Source organism: Mastigoproctus giganteus, chromosome 5, assembly GCF_048544385.1.
Source record: "Mastigoproctus giganteus isolate SK-2022 chromosome 5, ASM4854438v1, whole genome shotgun sequence".
Lineage (NCBI taxonomy): Eukaryota > Metazoa > Arthropoda > Arachnida > Uropygi > Thelyphonidae > Mastigoproctus > Mastigoproctus giganteus.
The window spans coordinates 214,295,964-214,320,798 of record NC_143579.1 but is presented as its reverse complement, the minus strand read 5'-3'; the positions used below and the strand labels follow the sequence as shown (position 1 = coordinate 214,320,798).

Sequence of the window (24,835 nt, the reverse complement as noted above, 5' to 3'; positions counted from 1 at the left end):
CTGTGCCTTGTCTTTCCAGTGCCTGAATCATTGCCTTATGCTGTATGGAGTCAAATGCCTTTTCATAATCCACAAATGCCTGTCATAATGGTGTTTTATATTCATTTGCTTTCTCCATTAGCTGTGATATTACGTGAAGTTGATCCTTAGTTGAGAATCCTGTCTTAAAGCCAGCTTGCTCTTTCGATCGATTCTCATCAAGTATTCTTTCTAATCTGTTAGTAATGATCCTTGTGAACAACTTGTAGATGTGGGATAACAAGCTAATTGGTTTATAATTTCTGATTTATCTCCTTTCTTATGCAGCAAAACTGTTTGCATTATTCCACTCCTTAGGCATCACACCTTTTCTAATGCATTTTGTGAAGAGTCTTGCCAGTTTTTGAGTCATATCTCTTCCTCCCAATTTTAACAACTCTACGGTAACTTCATCTTTCCCTGGGGCTTTCTGATTCTTCATTTTCTTCAATGCATGTTCTACCTCATCAGGAAGAATATTGGGTATGTCATACATGTTACTAATTTGCGATCCATCTTCCCCACTGCTGGCATCATTCCCTCGCTCCTTGTATAATTCTCTATAGTAGTCTTCTGCTATTTGAATTATGCCTTCTCTGCTATTTATAAGTACACCATTGCTATTCTTCAGTTTCAGCATCATTTGTCTTTCTGTATTACTGCTCATTTGGCTGCTGATTTTAGTCCTTTGTTTTCCCTTAATGCTTGTTCTACTTTTCTTGTGTTAAATCTTCTTATGTCCTCTCTGAGTCTCTTTCTAATGGCTTTTCATAACTCAGTATACTCAATTTTCTTCTTGTCATTGTTTATCTTGCTCTTCATTTGTTGCCTTCGGTTCATCATTACAAGTGTTTCTTGATTTTCTTGAAATATTGGAATACAAACAACAAATATGTATAACTCTCCTGTTTTTTTCCTTTGGTAACTTAGATGTCTGTAAACTTTATGGGCATTAAAGAATTATGTTGTAATACCAACGAATGAATAGACTCTGGTTTTTTTTCCTAAAAAATGTAATAAAATAAATTATTACTTTATTTTTAAAATATTAATTTTTTTCCTCAACCAAGATGTCTATTTTTAGAATATATTGAAGCAATCATGGGTTTAGAAGAATCTGTGCAACATGTAGTGATGAATGCTATTCAAGAAGTGAGTATAAAATCATTACAGTTCTTTTTTTTTTTTTTTTTTTTTTTTTTGACTGCATGATTTGTTTTTATAAATTTCATTATGCTTATCAGAAATGATTTTTTTTTAAAATGATTTATATACCTCTATATATTTCATAATCAGTATGTTAGTTAGAAGAGTTGACGTAAGTACTCCTGGATGGATTGTAAAAGGCATAATGATTGCATTAACCCTTTGAGCATTGAGTTTTCTGCATGTATTGGGTCCTTAACAGTGAATTTTCTCCATAGAATTAATTTTTTGAAGAATTTTGAAATTTTTAAAAAATAAAAATATTGTACATAAATAAATACGTTCTTATTTTGAAATTATTACCAACCACTAGAGTAAAATTACTGTCAAGGATCAGATCAGAGTTTAAAAAAAAAAAAAAAAAAATTGTAAACTTTTTTTGGTACATCAATATTCTCCTCATCTATTGTGTTGTATAACTTTATTTAGTTTTATCAAATTTTTGATTTGAATTCCACAGAAATATTTTACTTTTGGCTTTTGTAAGCCTAAATTGAACACCCAATTTCAATAGATATGATCTTCACCTCTGATTTTTTTAAAGTGTTTTTTTTTTTTTTTTTTTTTTGTGTGTTGCCATCTGTTATGTAAAGGAACATGATGTGTGAAGCAGATTTCAAAATGTGGATCTACATATATGTCCAGAGCACATGCACAAACTGCAGATATATCTACATATTACTGAAAGGGTTAAAAATATAATATAATAAGCCATAATGAGTAAATACTACTTTAAACTTTACATTTATAGCTTGGATATGAGAAATGGAGTGATTAAATAAAATGTGTGTTAATGGATAAGTACTTTTTTTTTTTAACCCCCCATATTTATACTTGAGACATGAGAAATTGAGAAGCCAAAATGATGAATTCTTCTATGTCTGGAAATACAATTTTTAAAATAAAATATTGCAGTATATTTTTTTTTTTTTTTTTTTTTGCATGGTTTAGCTAGGTCACATAATAAAAAAAGATTGTGAAATGCAGATTGTAATTAATATTAAAATAATAGTAATTGTCAGTCCATGCAAATATATACACTGAATTGGCAGATGTTGGATTCAAGTTTCTTGTTGGGCAGGGCAGTAATTTCTTGATGCAGTCTTTATCCTTGATATTTTTTTTTATTTTCATACATGAATATTAGCTCAATGCCAATTTTATAATAGCATTAAGAGAGCTCTCTCTCTCTCTCTCTCTCTCTCTCTCTCTCTCTCTCTCTCTCTCTCTATTCCCCATTTTATTGTGAAAGGTTAAATTAAATCCTGCTAACATGACAGGAGCTAGTGCATCTTAGGTGGAGATGGAAGGAATTTTTTTTTGGAAATTTTTCTTGATCCTACACACTTGATTTACAGACATGAAACACTACTTCCTCGTGACTTGCTGGTCCTGGTGCATTATAGTCTTTATTCTCATGCACTAAAAAGCTAAACCAAACCAACATCATAACTCGAATAACCTCTTATTAAATCTATAGCAAGCTAACCTGCCTCTATCTCTGTCTTTTATTGTGATACTACTATGCATGTCAGTTGCTTTTGTTGGATATGTTAAATTTTTTTGTTTTCTTTTAATTGTGGGGATTAAAATCAGAACATAAATGATAAGTGTGACATTCATTTATTGCAATTATTTTAAAACAGATATTTTAATTTCAGCTTATGACAAAAGAGTCACCAACTGCGTACACTGCAGATTCGTACTCTGATCTTAATGAACAACTAAAACGTGTTGCAGAAGAACTTCATGTAGCTAATATATCAAAAGAACAGATATCTCAGAGGTGTCATGAACTAGATATGCAGGTATTGTATAATGTTACCCCTTTATTTTATCAAAAAGTGGTAGTTGATAGATGAAAATTTAAACTGATTTTGCCGTTAATTTTTATTATACAGTAATCAGATCTTATTCACTGAGATAACTGATTTTTTCTACGAGTACTTTTGGTTTTTAACATTTTTAACTGTGTTGTGTTTTCTTTTTTTTTTTTGCATCAGTTTCAAATTTCTGAATGACTTTGACTTTATATAGAGACCAAAGTTATAAAGTAAATCTAATATATTTATAATGGTGTGTGCTACTGGCTTAAGTTTTAAAATGTAATCTTAATAAATAGAGATGAGTTCGGGCAGATTTACATAGTGTTTTAAAGGACACTGCATTCAGTGATTATGCTCGTGGAATTAATGAATTAGATATCTGTTGTGATTATCTAGAATTATTAAATAGCAATTATGTAGAGAAGTATCATCTGTTATCATTCTTAAAGGTAATGTTAAGTGCAGAAACCATTCTGATCTGTGGTCTGCCATTATCTGGCTGGAATACTAGCTAGTAGGGATGTTGATTTGGTGAGGGGAAGTATCTCAGTTAGTGTATGAAAAAAATTAAACATGTTTTTTACTCTCCAATCACAAGAGTTCTTTCAATATATATTTCTTTGCTGAAACTGAATTCATGACCCATAAGTAAAATGTATTAATTTCCTCAATTTATTATGTTATTTTATTTAGGTTGCAGTACTACAAGAAGAAAAAGCTAGTTTACTATTAGAAAATGAAAAATTATTAGAGAGACTGAATCATATGGAGAGTCTTGAAGATCCAAGGTATAGAATTTTGGTAAAAAATTGAAATTTAAGTTACTTGAAGGGAGTTTTTAATGGTATAAATATTTGATCCTCTTTAGTTCGAAAAACTTATTGTTCATATTTTCCTAATTCAGTAAAAATTTTATTTTGGCCAACATTTTGAATGATGCAGTCAAATATTGATTATCCAGACTGGAGATTAACCAGTTTGGATAATCAGTTTATTACAGTACTTGTTCTGGTAAAAATTGACTCCTCATTCGTTTGTTGTTTGAAGTTGTAGATTCCCCTACTCTGTATTCAGTTGTCATTAACACCTTTCTTCCTGTTGCCAGTTTTGTCATTGATGGATAGTGCTACACATTTCTGCAACACAGTAAAGTAACATACTATTCACTCATCCATAACTATAAATAGCAGATTATGGTAATGCATGACACACTTAAAATGTACAATATTTTTTCAAACTTTATTGGGAATATAAACAACTATTCTGAATATCAACAAACACTTTTCCACACAATAAACAAGTTGAAATACTTTAACAATTTTTTTTTTTTTTTTTTTTTTTTATGCAAACCCCAAACACGAGAGGTATTAGAACCTATAGTACTTAGTACTGTGCTTGGGTTGGAGGTTGAGAAGATGAAAGAAGATATTTGTTGACATTGGACTTGAACTTCTGTAGACTAATTTTCAGGAAATACGTATGAAGGAAGTTTGTTCCAGAAAACGGCAGTTGAATGAATAAACGAGGAAGATGAAAAGTTGGTTCTGTGAGTTTGAAGTTGGACAGTAAATGGATGTTGTCTGGTGGCTGCACGTGTTCGGACTGTTTTGAAAGAGAGAGAGCGGGAATTATAGAAGCCAGTTCAGAAGAAGAGTGCCCATGGAAGTATCTGTAGAAGAGGCATGCAGCAGAAACAGTACATCTATGAGACAGCAAGTGGAGAGGCTCTGTTAGAGATGAATCATTAATTAACCTAACTGCCCTCTTCTGAATGGAATCAAGAAGCCTGAGAGAGGTTTTGGGAGCATCACCCCAGATGTGGGAACAATATTCCATGGTAAGGCAGATTTGCGATTTATGCAGAGTCAGCAGCTGTTTGGAAGAAAAGTAACGCCAAGAGCGAAAGAGAAAACCAAGTTTTTTAGATGCGAGGAAGCAATATTTGTAATGTGCTTGTGCCAAGAGAGATTAGAAGTCAGGGTAATTCCCAAAAGAGATATATCATTTTGCTTAGAAATCGGAGTGTCACGAAAGATAAGCATAGGAGCAGAAGAATCCTTTTTGCGAGATATAAGATAAGACTGAGTTTTAGAAGGGTTGAAATCAACCAAGTTGTTTTTACCCCAATGGAGAATTATCTGAAGATTGGCATTTAAAGAATTGTTAGCAGATTTTCGAGAAGATGAAGCTGATTGAGCAGGGCAAGGTTTCTCAAAATGGAAAGTGGAATGCAATGTGCTATCATCGGAAAAACTATGTACATTGAAACTTCCCTTTAACGGACAGCCATGGGGAACGAGAATTTGTCCATTAGAGAGAAGTGTCCGCTAACAAGAAGTCTGAGGGAGAAAAAAAAAAAGAAAGAAAGAAAGAAAAATCGTTAAACGTTTAATGTAAAATTAATTAAAATATATACAGATTTTGAACAATATTTTTATAAATAATATACAATTACATACACAAGAGATAAAGAAAAATCGTCAAACGTTTAATGTAAAATTAAATTATATACAGATTTTGCACAATATTTTTGTAAATAATATACATACAATTGTGCCATGCATATTATGACTTTATCTTAAGAAAAATACATACAGTAATCACTTATTTTCTTCTGCACCTTCTTCCAGCTGATAATTTTGTTTTCAACATTTGTTTGGAGTGAAGAAACCATCGAAAGTCCTTCAGTATCTTCTTCAGTGGCGAAAAACATTTTTAAATGATTGATTTGTATGAGCGCTTCCATTTTCATCAGTGGTTCGTCGTTAATATGTTCTTCTACAGAATGACCTCCTTCCATTTATTCATCCTCATGAGGAACTTCTTGAAAAATATCGATGATAATGTCGTTGATATCTAGAGCACCAACTTCTGTAGTGAGGTTCGAGTCTATATCTTTGCAGCCAGGGTCACTTGTAGCTGAAGTATCGTACATTATCAATAGATGTTGAAGTTCTTGTTCTTCTTGGTGCTCCACATTGCTGTTCACAACTTCAATTTTTGCCTTTGAGAAACCAGACTTTACAAAACAATTCACGACAGTTTGTTTTCTAATTGCGTTTACTGAAGAGGAAATCCATTGAATCGCATCTAGGATGCTGATTTTCTTTTCAAGGTCACTCGCACATGTTACATTGTTCATGTTTGCAATGAGATGTCTTAAAACACGTTTTCTGTAGTGAAGTTTAAAATTTTTTATTATCCCTTGATCCAAGGGCTGACACTCTGCAGTTGTGTTTGGTGGCAGAAAAATGATTTGAATGTTGGACAATTCAATGTGCAGCATTATCCATGAAAAGAATAATTTTTCTGTTTTGACCAATCATGTTTTGGTTAAAGTGACTTATCCATTCGTTCATGATATCCCGTGTCATCCACGCTTTTTTATTAGACTTCCAGTCAACATTCAAAAGATTCAACTTTATGCCCTTGAAACAATGGGGATTTTGTGGTTTTCCTATAACAAGAGGTTGTTCAAAGTCTCCCAGCATATTTGTACACAATAGTACAGTAAAGCGTTCCTTAGAAATTTTTCTGCCCTGGCACTTTTCGTTTTTTAGACTCAATTTATTTTCAGGAAGAGCTTTAAAAAACAACCCTGTTTTGTCACAGTTGTAAATATCCTTAGCTTCAAAATCACTACATAAATCTTCCAATTTGACGGTCCACTCTGTTACAACCCCAGTATCAACAGATCCACCTTCACCACTTACGGTTTTCCAAGAAATTTTATGCCGAGTTTTGAACTTGTCTAGCCATCCCACAGAAGCTTTGAACTCATTTACTCCCATAGATTTCGCAACCTCCAAAGCCTTTTCCCTAATAATAGGCCCATTAATGGGAATTTTTTTAGCACGTGTGTGACAAAACCACTTGTATGTAACATTGTCAATTTGAAGTCCAACAGTTTTCGGGAATGATTTTTGAACCTGATAATTTCCGTGTTGCCAAAATTGTTTGTGCAGTTCATTTTTTTTCTTTAGGATGTTGCTTATCTGCGTCTTCCCGATTTTGAATTTTGCAGCGAGATTGCGAATACTATTTTTTTGCCAATCATACGCATTAATGAGTTCGACTTTATCTTTTAAAGTTAAATGTTTATGAGAAGACATTGTGCACTTCACATGACACTGAACAAAACTGAAAACAGAAACTCAAAAGACGAAAGGCCAACCAAATTCCCCCCTCCTGCACACACCGAATTCATCAGAAGTTTTACACGTGTCTTAATATTCTTGAAAAAGGGTTTAGAACTGCGACGTAAACCTTGATAAAATTCAGAGAATCAGAAATAGAAAATAAACACATGATTGAGGCAATACGTGGGAGAAAAGTTCCTAGAAAAAGGGCTGTCAGCTCCCCCACTGTCCGTTATGCGGGAGATCAAATTAAGTGCTAATCTAAACGAAACAGTGCAGATTGCCTGTCCGCGTCCGTTACAGAGAATGTCCCCTAGACAGAAGCTGAAAACACGTCGAAACCAATAGAGGAGAGTTGATGAATTTGAAAATGTCTGTTGTAGAGAGATGTCCGTTAGAGAGAGGTGTCCGTTAGGAGAAGTTTCACTGTATAGCATTTCCAGTCAATGGAAGAAGGACATTAATATACAAGAGGAAAAGAGTGGGGGAAAGAACTGAACCTTGGGGGACACTGGCATTAGTGGAGAAGTTAGAAGACAGAGAGCCATCTACCATCGCCCTCAGTGAGCGATCAGAGAGAAAACTGGATAACCAATTACAAAAAACAGTTGGCAAACCATAAGATGTAAGCTTGTTTAGAAGACCTTTATGCCAAACACGATCGAAAGCCTTTGAGATGTCAAGAGCAACTGTTTGTGTTTCACCAAACCTTTCCATTGAATTAGTCCATAATTGGGTAACATAAGCCAGAATATCACCAGTGGGTCGACACTGATGGAATCCATACTGGCGATCGTTGATCAGACGGAAGGTTTCTAGGTAGTTTAAGAGTTGGCGGTTAATTGATTTCTCCATTACTTTAGAAAGAGTAGAACTAATTGAAATGGGACGATAATTGGTTTTCCCATTTTTAGGAACTGGCTGGATATGAGAAAATTTCCAAGCAGAAGGAAAAACACTTTTGGAATAAGAAAGTGAAAAAAGCGGCAAAGAATAGGAGTAAGTTCAGGAGCACAGGTTTTGAGAACAAGTGGAGAAATACCATTGGGACCTGGAGCTTTCTTAGCATCAAGATCCGTCAAAATCCTTCTGACATCCTTTTGATGGAAGACCACCGGAGGCATTGAATGGGAGCGTGTTGGGAATGGTGGGAGGTGTTTTTCCAAGATCATTAATATGTGAGTTGGAAGAAAAATGGGATGTTAGCAGGTCAGCTTTATCCTTGGCTGAAGTGACAACAGAAGCATCTGGTTTGGACAGAGGTGGGAGCAGAGATGGGCAAAAGTTGCGGCCAATAGCTTTGGCAAGAGACCAGAATGCCTGGCTACCATTAGGGCAAGAAGCAAGTTTTCTACTCTTAGCCTGTTCAAACTCTAGTTTAGACTGATTAATAACTGCTTTACAATTGTTGCGAGCTTTGGTGTAAGCAGAAAATGAAACTGAAGAATTAGAAACAAGCCAATTATGATATACAACATTCTTCTCTTGAACAGCCTTAGCACATTTATTTGAAAGCCGAGGTTTAGATAAAGGATGAGATTTTAAAGTGGAGTGTGGGATAAAGGATTCCATTTCTGCAAGAATAATTTCACTGACACGATCTGAGCAAACGTTGACATCAGAAGTTTTGAAACAGTAATCCAACCAAGGAAAAGAAGAAAAGAAATCTCGCAGGTCATCCCATTTTGTATTCTTGTAATGCCAAACAACACGAGGTTGGGAATAGCCATGAGATAAAGGCTCCATTGGAGAAGAGACAATCACCAAGTTGTGATCTGAAGTGCTTAAAGGATCTCTCACTTCGACCGTGTACTTAGAAGGGCTGTTTGTGAGAAAAAGATCAAGTGTGTTGGCTGTATGATTAGGATTGTCCGGTATTCTTGTAGGTATATGAACAATCTGTGCAAGGTCATTAGTAATTGCAAAAGCCTTGGCATCTCGATCAGCTGGGTCGGTGTGACTAGAAAACGAAAGCCAGCTGGAGTTGTGAACATTAAAATCACCAAGGAAAATTATCTCACTGTTAGGAAAATTGGACTGGAGAAAGGCAAGTTGCAAAGAGAGGAAGTCAAAGAGCTCCAAGTGATTAGTGGAGTTGGGAGAACGGTAGAGACAACATATGAATTTGATACAATGAGGTAGAGAGATTTTAAGCCAGAGAAGATCGAAGAGAGGAGATTCCAAATTGCCAAGTATCTGACAGGGAATATGCACAAGTACTACCTTTTGAGGTGAAAGGAATCATACAGCGAATAATTTGGGCATCTGAGATGAGCAGTAGTTGAATCAACTGATAACTGAGATTCTGTCAGAAAAAGTACATGGGGTTTGGCAGACTGCAAGTGGAAATGGACATCGTTGAGATCAGAATTGAGACCACGTATATTTTGTGAAATGAATTAGGAAGAGTTTCTGAAATGAATTAGGAAGTGTCTAATTAGGAAATTAAAGCATGTTGACTTATTTAAAATGTGTGTGTGTGTGTGTGTACAGTGATCCCCCCTGTTATAGAATTTTAGAGTGGGACTAATGTGACAACTTCTCTTTTTGGAGATTATTTTTCATGTTTCATAAATATTTTGGTAACATTGGTTTTTTTTTTTTTTTTTTCATTTTTTTTTCTTCTTTTTTGCAGTGTTTATGAAGCAGCGATTAATCTGTAAGTTGAAAACCTGCACACTTAACATACTATGCTTGCTTTTTCACACCTTCAGCTTTTTTTTTTTTTTTGCATGCTATTAAAAAGAATGAATTTATAAAAAGATATTTCATTGAATTAAACTAATCATATCTTGAGTATTACAAACGTGATAAATGTAATATTAACATATTGAAATTTTATTGATGCCGCACACAGCACGAAATTTTGTAACAGCACCTGTGCTAGAAATGACTTTTCTGAAACAAACTACATCGTAAACATTTCCTAGAATTTAATCTTTATCATCTCTTTCTCAATACCAGATATCCAGAGGAAGGAGGGTTATATCTGGTTTATTCCTTTTTTGAGACCTTAAAAGAAGTGATATAAGCAGGAAAACATTTTAAACAAGAGTGCTAATGGGATCAGAAGAAAAGGGCATTAAAAAGGGGGAAAGTGTTTTAATGTGAGCATTATAACAGTGTGTGTGTGTAGAGCAGGACAGGTGCTTATATTTATTCAAATAATCAACATATTGGATAACTCACGTTCAATTAATTGGCATCTCACTATGCAGCTATTACCATTTTTTACATGTAATTTTTTGCATTATTGCATTTTAATATGAAATTTTGATTTTGTTAATGTTAACGTTATTCTCTTAATTAATGTATATCTCACCTATAACAATTGTTTAATCATATTTCCACAAGGGACAGTTATATCAGTAGTTGACTCTTTCCTATTTTGTGCAGAAAGCATCCCAAGGAAAATACTTGTGTGATCAGTGGCCTTTTGGTGTTCATATCTGTGAGATTTTTCACTTTTCTTTAGAAGACTTCTAAAATAAAGTGTCCTCTCCATAAAGGACACTTTATGGAAATAGTGTCCTTTATGGAGTCTAGCTTATTAAGTTTTCAAATAGACATGTGTAATGTGCTTAATGTTAATGAAGACTTATCAGTATAGGCTCAATTCCACCATTACATTGCTGTGACTATACTCATATTTAGTGTAGAGAACAACAATTTGAATTACTTCAAACAGCAATGCCAGGTGACAAAAGCAAGTATTATTATTATTTCCAAGAATGAAACAAAATGGAGTTCATTAACTTCACAAAACTTTAGGGACTTTTTAGCCTAAAATGTTGAAAATTGTGGTCTTGCCTTTGAACAGACTTTTATTGCATATTCCTGAAAAAAATCACGTGAGTTGGGCAACCATATCAGGATGCACAATTCATTGTCATGTTCCTGAAACCAGTTAGCAATCTGCTAGGCCTTGTCTCATTAATAGATGGAGTTGTCTTTTAGCTATATTCTGTCTACTGTTACTTTTGTGACTGTTTCCTGGTTTTCCCCTTACAGTAGCAGATGTTTCTTCATCTACTAACATATCTCTTATTTTGCATATGTTTTTTTGACATGTGCAAATACTACATGTTTAGTAGTAGTAATTGAGGCATGTGATGCGAGAAAGCAAGCACATAAGCTTATGTAGCATCAGCCGAAAAAACCAAACCAATTTCATACATCCATTCCCTCTGAAATTTTGTCCAGTCCCTCCTTGAATTTACTTAAGCTATCAACTTCCACAATGACAGATGGAACTTTGTTCCAGCAATTAACCACCCGTTGGCTAAAGGCAAATTTCCGCAAATCTGTTCTTCAACTGTCCTTTCTCAATTTGAATTTATGCCCCCTCAGGTTTGTAATCTGAGTAAGTGGAAGAATCCCATCAGAATTCAGTGTGCTCAACCCATTCAAAGCCTTATACACTTCAATCAGATCACCTTGCAGGCCTAGTCTCCGGCTGCTGCAATTTGCAGAACTTGGCCTTTCTTGGTAAGAGAACCTCCTTTGTTCCCCTCACCAATCTTGTTGTCTTTCTCTGTACACACTCAAGCAACTCTACATCCTTCCTAAAATGAGGCATCCAGACCTGTACACAGTACTCAAGATGTGGCCTGACCATTGCATTATACAAAGGGATGATTACCTCCTTTTTCCTACTAGCAAAATTCCTGTATATCATTGACAATACTCCATGACCTGCTCTGGCAACCTGTTTGCATTGCTCAGAAAACTTCATATCTGACAGCACAATTACTCCCAGACCTTTTTTATTTTCTACCACCCTAATTGTAGTACCACACAGTTGGTATGTTTTTCTGGGGTTTCTTCTAACTATATGCAGTACTGTGCATTTATCAATGTTAAAACTTCAGTTGCCACTTCTCAGCCCATCTGCCCAAATTTTCTAGATCCTGTTGGCAGTAGCACACTGCCATTATTGTCATTAACAAGCCTGCCAGCCTTTGTATCATGTTTATGTTTGATTTCTGTTAATGAAGACATCATTTGATTGCAGTGTTTTTATAGTGGAATAAGTAATATTAATTGAACATTCTGACCCTTTTGCATGCTTTATGTAGAGTGAATTTAAAGTCATGTAATCCCAACGATGCTTTTTTTAAACTGTAGGAACTCATATTATGTCAGAGTATGTGCTCCCATCCCTAATTTTTATGAACACTGCTGGCAGTATCCATAAAAATGTTTAGTGCTATAAATATTCAATCATTGAAAATTATATAACCATTATAAGAGCAAATGCATCATTCTGTATGTAGCCATAATGGTAAACCAAAGTTTTTATAGGTGTTGCAGCTAATTCTTGATTAAACATAACAAAGTTTGTATATAAAAGCATCCTACATCCCATTGTGAAACAATCCAAAACCAGTTGCCCCACTCTTACCTATTCAGTAAATAGCCCATAAAAAGAAAAATGTTGCTGTTTATTCTCAATGAGTACAGTTACCTAGATGGACTCATTCATGGATTAGTGTAATTATTGTGGGTAACTAGGCACCTTTGCTGAGGGTGCTTAGTTACCTATAGTATGATGTTCATCTGTCATTTGTGTGTCTATGAAACTTGGGAGTTTATGTAATATTAATTGCATGTGTGCAGCATATGATTCACTGGAAATAAAAGTTGCCAGTGAATTTACTGCAGCTGGCAGTGGTGCCTGGGTTTCATGCACCATCTTGTCTGTGATGTCTGAAATGCCCCTATGTGAACTCCATAATGAAGCAATATTGTACATTTGAAGAACTGGATACATTAATAAACTACATGCCAGTGGAAGTAAGCATTGGTCCATATGCATATAGCAGGTTCAAGCCTTGCATGAAGTGATCACCAGTGCAGTTCACATTTGTGCACAAATGTGAACTGCACTGCTGCACAATAAAATTAGTTAGTCTTTCCATTTAAATCCTAATAGCCGGCCTAGCCCTAGTTGCTTGCAGTGGAACAGCTATCTTTCCCGCTGCTAAAATTAATTAATTTTTTTATATAATTGTTCTTACAGTTAAACTTGCAAGTCCTAAATTATGACACACATCTGCTTGTCTTTGACCGGAATCGATTCGCTTCAAAACATCTAATTTAATTTTCAAATTCAGTCTTTTTCTTACATTTATAGTCTTCATACTGTGCTCAGACGTTGTTGCTTTTTCATTCTTATCCACTATTATTAACTCTTCGAAAATGTAAATGCGTTGGCTGCATTAATTATGATACAATGTTCAAGTAAACTGTCCGTTTCACACGATGTCTAATATTGTACTGAGTGATAATTAGACTTTGGATAAATGCATATAACGCAAATATTACAAGCAGTATACTTGATCATTTTTTAAAATGTTGATCTCGGAACTACGTAACAAGTTACTGTACTGCAATTAAATTAGCATGGAGAAAATTTCACTGAGCGTGGGAAAATTTCTCAAGTCATCGTGGGAAACATTTTAATGCTGTTTTGCTATTCATTTTCGAGCTATCGACTCCATCAAATGAAACGATTTCGTTAAATATGCCAAAAATGCAATCTGTAAAAGAGCGTTATAGTGATTTGTGATGGCCTTCTAGTCAGATACGGGTTATAATATAATAACAGCGTTATAGCAAATCAGCGTAAAGCGAACAGTGTTATAATGAGGGCCTGCTGTGTAGTGCACTCTTTATGAGTATGGGTAAAAGTAAGAAATAGCAACCATTGCATTTATAACAGACGATTTGGCACCCATTGTCTATAACAGCGTTTCCCAAAATTTTTTAGTTACGGAACACTTTTCGTCTCGCAATATATTTATGGAACACAAGTTTAGCGGGAACCAAAGAACTGTTTGCTATTATTTTATTACATACAATGCACTGTGCATCAGGGGTATCTTTATTTGCAACACATGTAATGCCGAAATTCAAATAACTGCCATCATACTTTCGTTTTGGGCGCCTCCGTAGCCAGGTGGGAAGGAGCAGCAGTGCATAGCACACGCTTCTTGATTAGACCGGGGTTCGAGCCCGTCACCACCAAATATTGGAGGATGCGGAAAGGTCAGGGAATGACCACCGCATATCCCGGAGCAATATGGCCTTAGTTGCTAATGCTCCTAAAAACCAAAACAACAAACTTTCGTTTTGGTCTGTTATTAGTTGGTTCTTGTTTTTTCACTTCAGATTTTTCAGAAACAAAAGGTTGCAATTGTTCATCCTCACTTTGAAGTGTGATAATATTGTGTTCGTTTTCATCGACCACAGTTGCACTACTAGGAGTACTTACTTCTCGTTTTAAAGTTCCTTTTTTCAACAACAAATCCATGGTCATTTATTTTAATAATATTTTGAAATGCTGATATTTATCAAAAAAAATTTATACATATGTCTAAATGCTAGTTAAGGAAGTGAATTTAGTTATGATATCGGTTTGCTTTCTCCCTCCTTCAACCCATGTACTCCAGGCTTAAATCGCATGTGAATGGCATATTACATTTCTACTTTTTGTAGACGTCATTACCTCTATGCATACTTCCCTATGCAAAAGCCCACCAAAATAAAGTATTCCACTGTATATTTGATTATTAGGCTATGCCAGTATATTAATAACAAAAAAAAAAAAAAAAAAATGTTAAAAATTATAATGATACAAAAGTGGTGTATGCTACAAATATGCAAAATTTCTTTATTTTTTTAAAATTATTAATTACGATTTTTCGTGGAACACTTGTTCACATCTCGTGGAACACTAATGTTCTGTGGGACCCAGTTTGGGAAACGTTGGTCTTTAATGATGGGAGGTTTCTGAGTAAAAAAATAAAATAAAATAAATAACTGTATTTCTTGATAATGTACTGATTTTTATTTTGTTAAAACAACAGGTATGTGGAAAAATTTGTGATTGTTGAACATTTATTGCTATATTATTTTGAATGTGTATACTAATGGCTTCTGATATTATTAATTTGAGAATAGAGGTCTGGTGGTTTATAATCAAACCACTATATTTAAATTAATAATTTCAGAAGCTTAGTATACACATCCAAAGTACAGCCATAAATGTTCAACATCCACAGATTGTTAACTATATCTGGTTCAAAAAAAAAAAAAAAAACAACAGAACATTATGAAGCAACCTATCTCTTTTTTATTTTATTTTATTTTACATGTATAGTCTATTGGCCTGCCCTTATATACATGTTACTTTCTGAAGAAGTCATTGTAAAGTATTGTAAGCTTCTAAATGGACTGTTATTTAAATGTTAACCTGGCACCACCATGCCGTGACGGGACTAATTGTATGTCTATCATTGCTGCAATTAAAGATTCTATTCTATGTTCATCCATGTGTATTTTAAATGTAGCTTAATTCTAATTTCGTTTCCATAGCTTTTGTTGTTTATTGTTTTAACATTTCAGGTTCATTATCTTTCCAAACAGAAGTCAGCACATAACGATGCATTTCAATATTAATTAAAATTCCTAAATTATTGCTTGTTAATATCAAAAGGAAGCTCTCTTCCAGTGTGACCTTGTTTATTAGATTAAACATGGTGTACTCATTTATATTTGTGTTCTATAATTGACTGAATGCTGTATAAACATAATCATGATGTTATATTCTGTTTTTTACTTCAAGTACTGCAACTGGAAAAAGGTTTCAACAGCTCCAACAAAAGATGGAAATTCTTCAAGATGAATTATACAAGATAGAAACTGGTAGGTGTTTTTATTAAATTGTAATATGAAAGTTTAAAGCCATAACATAATATAAATTGAATAACTACAAAAAAAAAATAATAATAATAATATTGTTCTCTATTTCATGTAGCATACTGTTATTTTTTGTATAAAACACAGATTAATCAGATAAATGAAACTCAACAGGAGAGACAGTTTGGATAAATTCAGTGACCAGCTGGATTGGTGCCTATGAGAGGAGGGAAATATGTTTTTCGTGACTAGTGCAGCAAAAGCTTGGCTTCCTCTCCGTGTATAGCTAATACTATTTTATTCAAAATAAAGGGTAGTTTGAAGTGCCATACTACAGCACTACCCTTGTCTTAGTCAGTCTTTTAAGCAGTTAGTGTTTTTAGGTATATTAATATAGCTGTACTTTCTTATATAAAAGTAATTAGTAGTCCTCTTTGTATATTGACATCGAGGTTTCAAGATTAATTCCAAGCATCAGTAAAAGAATTCTTTTCACTGTTTCCAGCTGTTGTCTAATCATGAAGTGTAAATAAAAAACCTTGAATGTGGTTAAATCTCATTAACTTGATATAGGATGACTAAGTGGCTAGAACTGAACATTGGTAATACTTCCTAACATGGAGAGTAATGATGGTGTATTTCTCACGCCAACTTTGCCTGCTCTGCTGTTGCTGAGCATTATTGGTGTGAGCAGCATGTTAGTTGTAATCCATGTGCCAATGTTGAAATTTTGAATCACTTATATGATTCTCATAATTGCCCCTAGTTGGAAGTGCTCCCCATAGCTGTAGTGGGTTCCAACATTAATCACAATCATGGTTCCAAAATTAATCACAATCACGACATGTATACACCCTGTTATGGAAGCAGTTATTTTGCAGCATTATGAAAGATGGCAAGCTTATAATGTGGCAAATGTATGTTGGCCTACTTCTGCAGACTTTTGATGGCTGTTTTGCCTCTCCCCCATTTTTTTTAATTCACTGTTCACAATCTGCATTGGTTTGTTTTAGCCTATGCATATGTTGCATCTCTGCAAAACATAGTTATGTTATATTATGCTACTTGTTTTCTAAGTTGATAAAGGGCACATCGTTCCAAAAGCTACTTAATGTATATTTTGTTTTTGTTGTTATCACTTTTAATACTTTTGCCACTTTTAGCATTTATTTGTATCTAGATCGTATGTATAGCTTAGCTTAATTTTCAGCACTCACCTCATAGTAATCCGCTTAGCTGGTGGAGGGTTTTACCACATACATAGTGGTTATAGGATTCTAATACTTTACAGGGATTATGGGTTTAAAATTAAGTTATGGGCTGTAGAAAAATTTTTAAGAAAGGAAAGTGCACCTTCCATGGTTGCCTAATTAAATTAAGAGAAAAAAGAAAGGAAAATATAAGCTAATAATCGCGCACGAGCGACTTTCGAGTTTCCTCGTCTTCAGTTAGCTATAGTGGAGGGGGGGAAGAGAGCGCGCTTGCGTTATATACGGGTTGGGTTCCCGAAATGCATTTCAGTGCACGTGGAAACTTGATACGTGCTAAATTCCAAATGGGGGAGAAATTGGCGGGAATCTTTTTGTTTAACACGTTGAGTGATGTATGGCGCTTAAATCATTCAATGACGAGCGCTTCGTTTTCAAGGATTTTGTAGCTAGAATTTAATTTAATTACTGTGATGGCTGAATCGATGAGTGGGTTGTGATTTTGAGATTGGACGTGTTGTGTTAGTTCTGTACTTGCTGAATTGGTTTTGAAGCTATTAAAGTGGTAGTATGCACGCGTGTTGGAAATTTTTGATGTCCCGAATTTTGCTGTTGTACTGCCTATGTAACATGCTTGGCAATCTGATTGGCATCTGATCAAATATATAATGTTGTTGTAATCTTGTGTCTTGTGTACTCGTGGGTTGTCTTGTATGAATTGAATTTGGAACTTAATTTGTTATACGATGTGAATATTAATTTGATATCTGTATTTTTAAAAATCTGTTGAAGTCTTCTAGCGTATTGTTGATGATATGGGAGCGCGATAAGGGGTTTGTGTGTCTTATTCTTGTTCACGTGGTTAATAATTTTGTTTGGGTTATTAGTTTTATTATGAACTTTGGTGATGGTTTCTTTTATTAGTTGTGGTGGGTATTTTCTGTCGATGAATTTTTTGGTGAGGTATTGTAATTCTATAGATAGGTCTGTTTGTGTGTGGCTATATTTTACAGCGTTGTATATCTGGTTGTATAGAACTGCTTTTTTGACGTATAGAGGGTGGTGTGAGTGGTAATGTAAGAATTTACCTGTATGTGTGTTTTTTCTGTATATTTTGGTGCCTAAAGATGTGTTTATTTTGTATACGGTGAGGTTTAGAAAATTAATTTTATTATCGTTTTCTACTTCGAGGGTGAATTTGAGTCTTTCATGTGTTGTGTTAAAGGTGTTCAGTAAAGTATCGATGGTGGTTCTGTTGCCTATTAAGAGGACGTCATCTGCATACCTCATGTATAGTTTAATTCCTGGGGGAAAGGGTTGGAGAATGTTTTCTTCGATAGATGCGAGGTAGATCTCGGATAAAGGGGCAGAGATACCGAGGCCCATGGGAAGGCCGAAAATTTGTTCGTAGACGTTATTTTGGAATTTAAATTGTTTGGCGTCAAGTAACAGTGATGCGAGTTCTAAAATATCATTAATGTTTAAGTCGGTACGTTTTGTTAATGTGTCGTCTTTGATTAATAGATCTTTAAGGGCCAGTAGCATGGATTCGATGTGTACGTTTGTGTATAGGGAGACGACGTCGAAGGACGCGAGAATATCGTTTTCAGATATGGTTATGGAAGTTATATATTCGTGTGCTTGTTTAGTGTTGTAGACCCTGAACCGCGAAAATCTCGTTAAAGGTGAAATGATTTTGACCAGGAATATGGATAGGTTGGCATAGGCGGACTGTTTATAAGAAACGATGGGCCTTAAAGGATAATCTTGTTTATGGAGTTGTTAATCTTGTTAACAAAACGTACCGACTTAAACATTAATGATATTTTAGAACTCGCATCACTGTTACTTGACGCCAAACAATTTAAATTCCAAAATAACGTCTACGAACAAATTTTCGGCCTTCCCATGGGCCTCGGTATCTCTGCCCCTTTATCCGAGATCTACCTCGCATCTATCGAAGAAAAAATTCTCCAACCCTTTCCCGCAGGAATTAAACTATACATGAGGTATGCAGATGACGTCCTCTTAATAGGCAACAGAACCACCATCGATACTTTACTGAACACCTTTAATACAACACATGAAAGACTCAAATTCACCCTCGAAGTAGAAAACGATAATAAAATTAATTTTCTAAACCTCACTGTATACAAAATAAACACATCTTTAGGCACCAAAATATACAGAAAAAACACACATACAGGTAAATTCTTACATTACCACTCACACCACCCTCTATACGTCAAAAAAGCAGTTCTATACAACCAGATATACAACGCTGTAAAATATAGCCACGCACAAACAGACCTATCTATAGAATTACAATACCTCACCAAAAAATTCATCGACAGAAAATACCCACCACAACTAATAAAAGAAACCATCACCAAAGTTCATAATAAAACTAATAACCCAAACAAAATTATTAACCACGTGAACAAGAATAAGACACACAAACCCCTTATTGCGCTCCCATATCATCAACAATACGCTAGAAGACTTCAACAGATTTTTAAAAATACAGATATCAAATTAATATTCACATCGTATAACAAATTAAGTTCCAAATTCAATTCATACAAGACAACCCACGAGTACACAAGACACAAGATTACAACAACATTATATATTTGATCAGATGCCAATCAGATTGCCAAGCATGTTACATAGGCAGTACAACAGCAAAATTCGGGACATCAAAAATTTCCAACACGCGTGCATACTACCACTTTAATAGCTTCAAAACCAATTCAGCAAGTACAGAACTAACACAACACGTCCAATCTCAAAATCACAACCCACTCATCGATTCAGCCATCACAGTAATTAAATTAAATTCTAGCTACAAAATCCTTGAAAACGAAGCGCTCGTCATTGAATGGTTTAAGCGCCATACATCACTCAACGTGTTAAACAAAAAGATTCCCGCCAATTTCTCCCCCATTTGGAATTTAGCACGTATCAAGTTTCCACGTGCACTGAAATGCATTTCGGGAACCCAACCCGTATATAACGCAAGCGCGCTCTCTTCCCCCCCTCCACTATAGCTAACTGAAGACGAGGAAACTCGAAAGTCGCTTGTGCGCGATTATTAGCTTATATTTTCCTTTCTTTTTTCTCTTAATTTAATTAGGCAACCATGGAAGGTGCACTTTCCTTTCTTAAAAATTTTTCTACAGCCCATAACTTAATTTTAAACCCATAATCCCTGTAAAGTATTAGAATCCTATAACCACTATGTATGTGGTAAAACCCTCCACCAGCTAAGCGGATTACTATGAGGTGAGTGCTGAAAATTAAGCTAAGCTATACATACGATCTAGTTATTACCTTACAGCACATAAGGACTCCTTAAAATATCAAGAGTCATTTATTTGTATATATTTACTTTTTTTTTTACCCATCGTGAATCAAACCCAAAATTTCTTTGTTAGAATTACAAAGGTTTAAGAATTAAATCACAAAGCAGACAACTCTTTCTGAACAACCCTTATATTATGCTTCTAACTTGTAATGTAGTGCTACTTCTTCCATCTGACAGTACTTGAAAACTCAGTGATGATTATAAATGTAGTGTTTTAATTACAGACAGTGTGAGACCCCTTAAACTAATTTTTGAAAGTCCATAAATTATGTATTAAAAATGTATTTTAAATCATTTTCATTTAATATATTTATAGCAAAGGATGAGTATAAATTGAAAGCGGAGTTGAGAGAAAAAGAGATTTTGGAGCTTCAGCAAAAGGTAAGGCATGCTTATAGGCTAAATTTGTTTTTTTTAATACTTCTAAATTTAATTTGATGTTATAAATTACAAAATAAAAAAAATGAAGTTTAATATTAAAATTGAGTGAAATATGAAATTTCAGCATTGATTTTTTTTTTTTTTTTTTTTTTTTTTTAAATCCTGATTACTTAAGAAATTTTCAATTTTCTAATTGATAATTGATAATGACTCTTTTGATACAAAGTATAAGTAATATAAAAATAGAGTTCTTGAAATCGGGTTATACAGAACTGTGGGCGTTTTATTAAATTGTGAGTTTGAAATGGCTTGAGGAGATATTATATTCTTGTTTATACTCCGACACAACCATTAAATCAAAGTAGTTGATAGTAAGTCATGAATACAATCATTAATTGTATCCACTTCAATAAATGTACATAAAATGTACAGAATTTCTGCAGTTAACAAGTACATTTTTTCATATACTGAATTATTGAAAAACTTGTGGACCATTTTTTTTTTCAGAAGAATTATTTACTCTCTATCTTGGAAACTTTATACTTCCAAGCTTCTTAATGAAAATTCACAGATGATATCAAATCAGTTTCACTACCTATTAATTAAAGAATAAATATTTATTATTAGTTTTAAAAAATGAAGTTTAATCAGAATCAGACACAGTATTTAGGTTACAATAAAGAGTCTGTATCATCTTTGAAGTTGATTACTTCACTTGTTACATAGAGACAGATCTCAGCAGAGAATACTGACATATTCACATTACTTGGCCTTCAAGAACAAAAATGAAAGTTATTATCTAAGAGACCATTGCCATTAGAATAAAGTGAAAGCTGAAAGCTTGAGGAAATGACCTTTGGCCTACACAATTTTAGGGTTTCACAAATAAATTGTACTAGATTTTATGGTTAATTAGAACTGCAGCCACCATAAATTAAATTATTAACCCATAGATTGATCTTACAAACATTTGCTCAGCTTCAGCAACTGCATAGTTCATTTCATTTTGAAAAATAAAATGAATGTGAATGAAATACTTTCATCATTTATGTATTTAGCATGCACAGTGTGCAAAATAAGTAATGGGAATAATTTTTCCTGTCTACACTGTGAATGCTACTTTAAAAAAATAATGCATAAATAATGCATTATTTTTTTTTAAAGTAGGCATTCACACTCCAATGATGCCTACTTTTTTTAAAAGTAGGCATCATTGGAGTGTGCTCTTCCGATGGAGCACATGTGCGAGAATCGCTTCAGTAATTCTCAAGTTACGGCAGTTGTAACAAGACATTGATGGTGTGCTGTGTCAAAAATTTGAAGATTGAGCAATTTTCAATAAATAAATTAAGTTAGGTAAAAGTGCAATGGAAGCATTCAAAGACAGACCAGAAAAAGGTTTATAGAGATGAGTGTCTATCGTGAGTTGATTGAGGATGACCCCCAGACCAGGATGGCCAGTTTCCATTCAAAGTGAAGGAAGCATTTGAGAGAGTCCACAATCTTGTGAATGAAGACCAAAGAATCAGCACCCATATGACATGTTAAATATTAACAAAGAAACAGTTTGTGACATTTTAAAAATGATTTAGGGAAATGAAAGAGTTATTCATGGTTTGTGCTACACAGCTTGAAATCAGAGCAAAAGCAAAAAAGAATAGACTGTTGTTTTGATTTTCTTGAATCTGTTAAAGACAACTCTGATATTTTTGAAGTGAATCATGATGGCCACGAGAGTTGGTGCTTCCAATATGAACCAAAGACAAAAAAGAAAAGGCATGAAGTGGTGATTGCAGAGTTCATGCAGGAAGAAGATTTGACTCAGCTTGTACCAAGATGATGCTGATCGTTTTTATTTTTTTTTTGACAACAAAAGAATCATTCATAAGGGATTTGTCTCTCAGAGCACTATGGTCAACATCTACTATTATTTTGGCTGTCGTGCAGTGTGCATGTGTCAAGTAAGATGTGACTTGTTCAGCACAAACAGCTGGCTGCTGTTCCACAATAATGTACCACCACACACAATCCTCAATGTGAAGCAGTTTTTGGCAAAAGAAGCGATCACAAGTATCGAGTACCCTCCCTAATTGCCCGATTTGGCACTAGCGGACTATTTTCTGTTCCTGAAAATAAAAAAGGCACTGCAAGGGCAATGTTTTTATGACATTAAGGCCACCCAGGAGGGAGTGATACAGAAGAGCAATTGAAGGACATTATTTCAGAGCAGTATCGACAGTGTGTCCAGGATTTAATTAATCATTCTGAGCATTGTGTACTGTCATGAAGATTACTTCAAAAATATATAACCATTACCAGACCTTGGCTTTTTTTTTTTAAATTTGTCTCATTATTTAATTGGCAAACACTGTATGTTGTGCATACAAGTATAATGGGTTATAGTATAGTTCAATGTTGTTTTGTAAAGTTGTTGCTGCCATATTTCCTTTATTTTTTTTGTTAATCTAGCTTGAGAGCTGTGGTAATTATTGTGGGATTAAGGGCAAAAAAAATCTGAAAGAACACAAACAATATAATATTTGAACAGCACATTTCACATGTTATCTTTGATCTAAATATATTTGTAAAGATTTGAAAATCTATTTTTTTTTGTTAAAGAGGGCCCACAAATTGTATGCTTTTTAGATAATGGCAAGATTACAATGATTGGAATCCTTTCATTACACTGTCACAAAAAACACCAAAAGATAATTTATATGCATGGGATGCATATAAATTGTCAGAAGACACAGAAGCCTATGATAGTTATAAGCTAGTCTATAATCAAGTCACAAAGGAAGTTAGGCAAGTGGAGGCAGATTACGAGAAATCTTTCGCAAAGGATGCTAAGAAAAACAAGAACTTCTTTAACTATATAAATTCTAGAAGGAAGGGGATGAATCAGATTGGTCCTCTTGGTATCGATGGTTCAACTGTTGATGATCCTGCTCAGAGAGCTGATAATCTCAATGATATACAGGAATTTTTCTAGCAGGGATAGGGATGTGATTATTCCCTTGTATAAGGCATTGGTCAGGCCACACCTTGAGTACTGTATACAGGTTTGGAGACCTCATTTCAAGAAGGATGTAGAGCTGCTGGAACGAGTACAGAGAAGGGCAACAAGATTAGTGAATGGAACAAAGGGTTGCTCTTACGAAGAAAGGCTTAAGTTTTGCAAATTACAGAGTCTGGAGACTAGGCATCGGCGAAGTGATCTGATAGAGGTGTATAAGGCTTTGAATGGCTTGAGCATGCTCAATGCCGATGGGATTCTTCCTCTTGCTCAGAATAATCACCTGAGAGGGCATAAATTCAAATTGAGGAAGGATGGATGTCGGATAGATGTGCGGAAATTTGGCTTTAGCCAGCGGGCAGTGGGTTTGTGGAATAGACTTCCATCACTTGTTGTTGAAGTTGATAGCTTAAACAAATTTAAGGCTCAGCTGGACAAGTATTTCGAACGAACGGAGGGGTGAAATGGGAGTAGTGGTTGTGCTTTTTTTTTTTTTTTTTGGCTGATGCTGAATAAGCTTGCTTTCTTGCATCATATGCCTCTACCAATGCTAATCTGAATGAGAATTTTGCATCTACATTCACACATGAGGAGGTATTAAGGGAGGAAAATGCCAGCAGTTTATCAAACTGTAACAGGGTGCTTAATGATTTTGTAATAACTGAGAGCAAAGTGGAGGAGAAATTGAAGTTCAACATAAGAAAAGCACTCGGGGTGGATGGGATCTATGCAGTTATATTAAAGGAGGCAGCAGAGGAAGTAAGCAAACCCTTAGCCATAATTATGAGAGCTTCCTTGGACTCTGAGGAGGTCTCCACAGTCTGGAGATGTGCAAATGTGACTCCAATTCATGAAGGGGGAATCAAATGGTCAAGAGTAATTACAGACCTGTTAGTTTGACTTCTGTTCCAGGGAAAATAATGGAGTCGCTGGTTAAAGAGGTGATACAGGATCACCTAGCAAGATTGCAG

The 24,835-nt window shown here is 34.6% G+C and overlaps 1 protein-coding gene across 7 annotated transcripts in view; it reads left to right on the top strand.

The window, feature by feature from the left end:
• Window positions 1–24,835, top strand: part of LOC150086086 (protein Hook homolog 3-like) — a 211,839-nt gene that overhangs the window by 41,143 nt on the left and 145,861 nt on the right. For all 7 annotated transcript variants that reach the window (XR_016546954.1, XR_016546955.1, XR_016546953.1 and 4 more), the window contains 5 exons: window positions 1,103–1,170; window positions 2,886–3,032; window positions 3,744–3,838; window positions 15,819–15,898; window positions 20,784–20,848. Coding sequence is in view for 4 of the 7 variants with exons in the window: in XM_090373695.1 (XP_090229821.1) it covers window positions 1,103–1,170; window positions 2,886–3,032; window positions 3,744–3,838; window positions 15,819–15,898; window positions 20,784–20,848 (455 nt within the window). In the remaining 3 variants the exon portion in view is untranslated. The remainder of the gene's footprint in view (window positions 1–1,102; window positions 1,171–2,885; window positions 3,033–3,743; window positions 3,839–15,818; window positions 15,899–20,783; window positions 20,849–24,835) is intronic.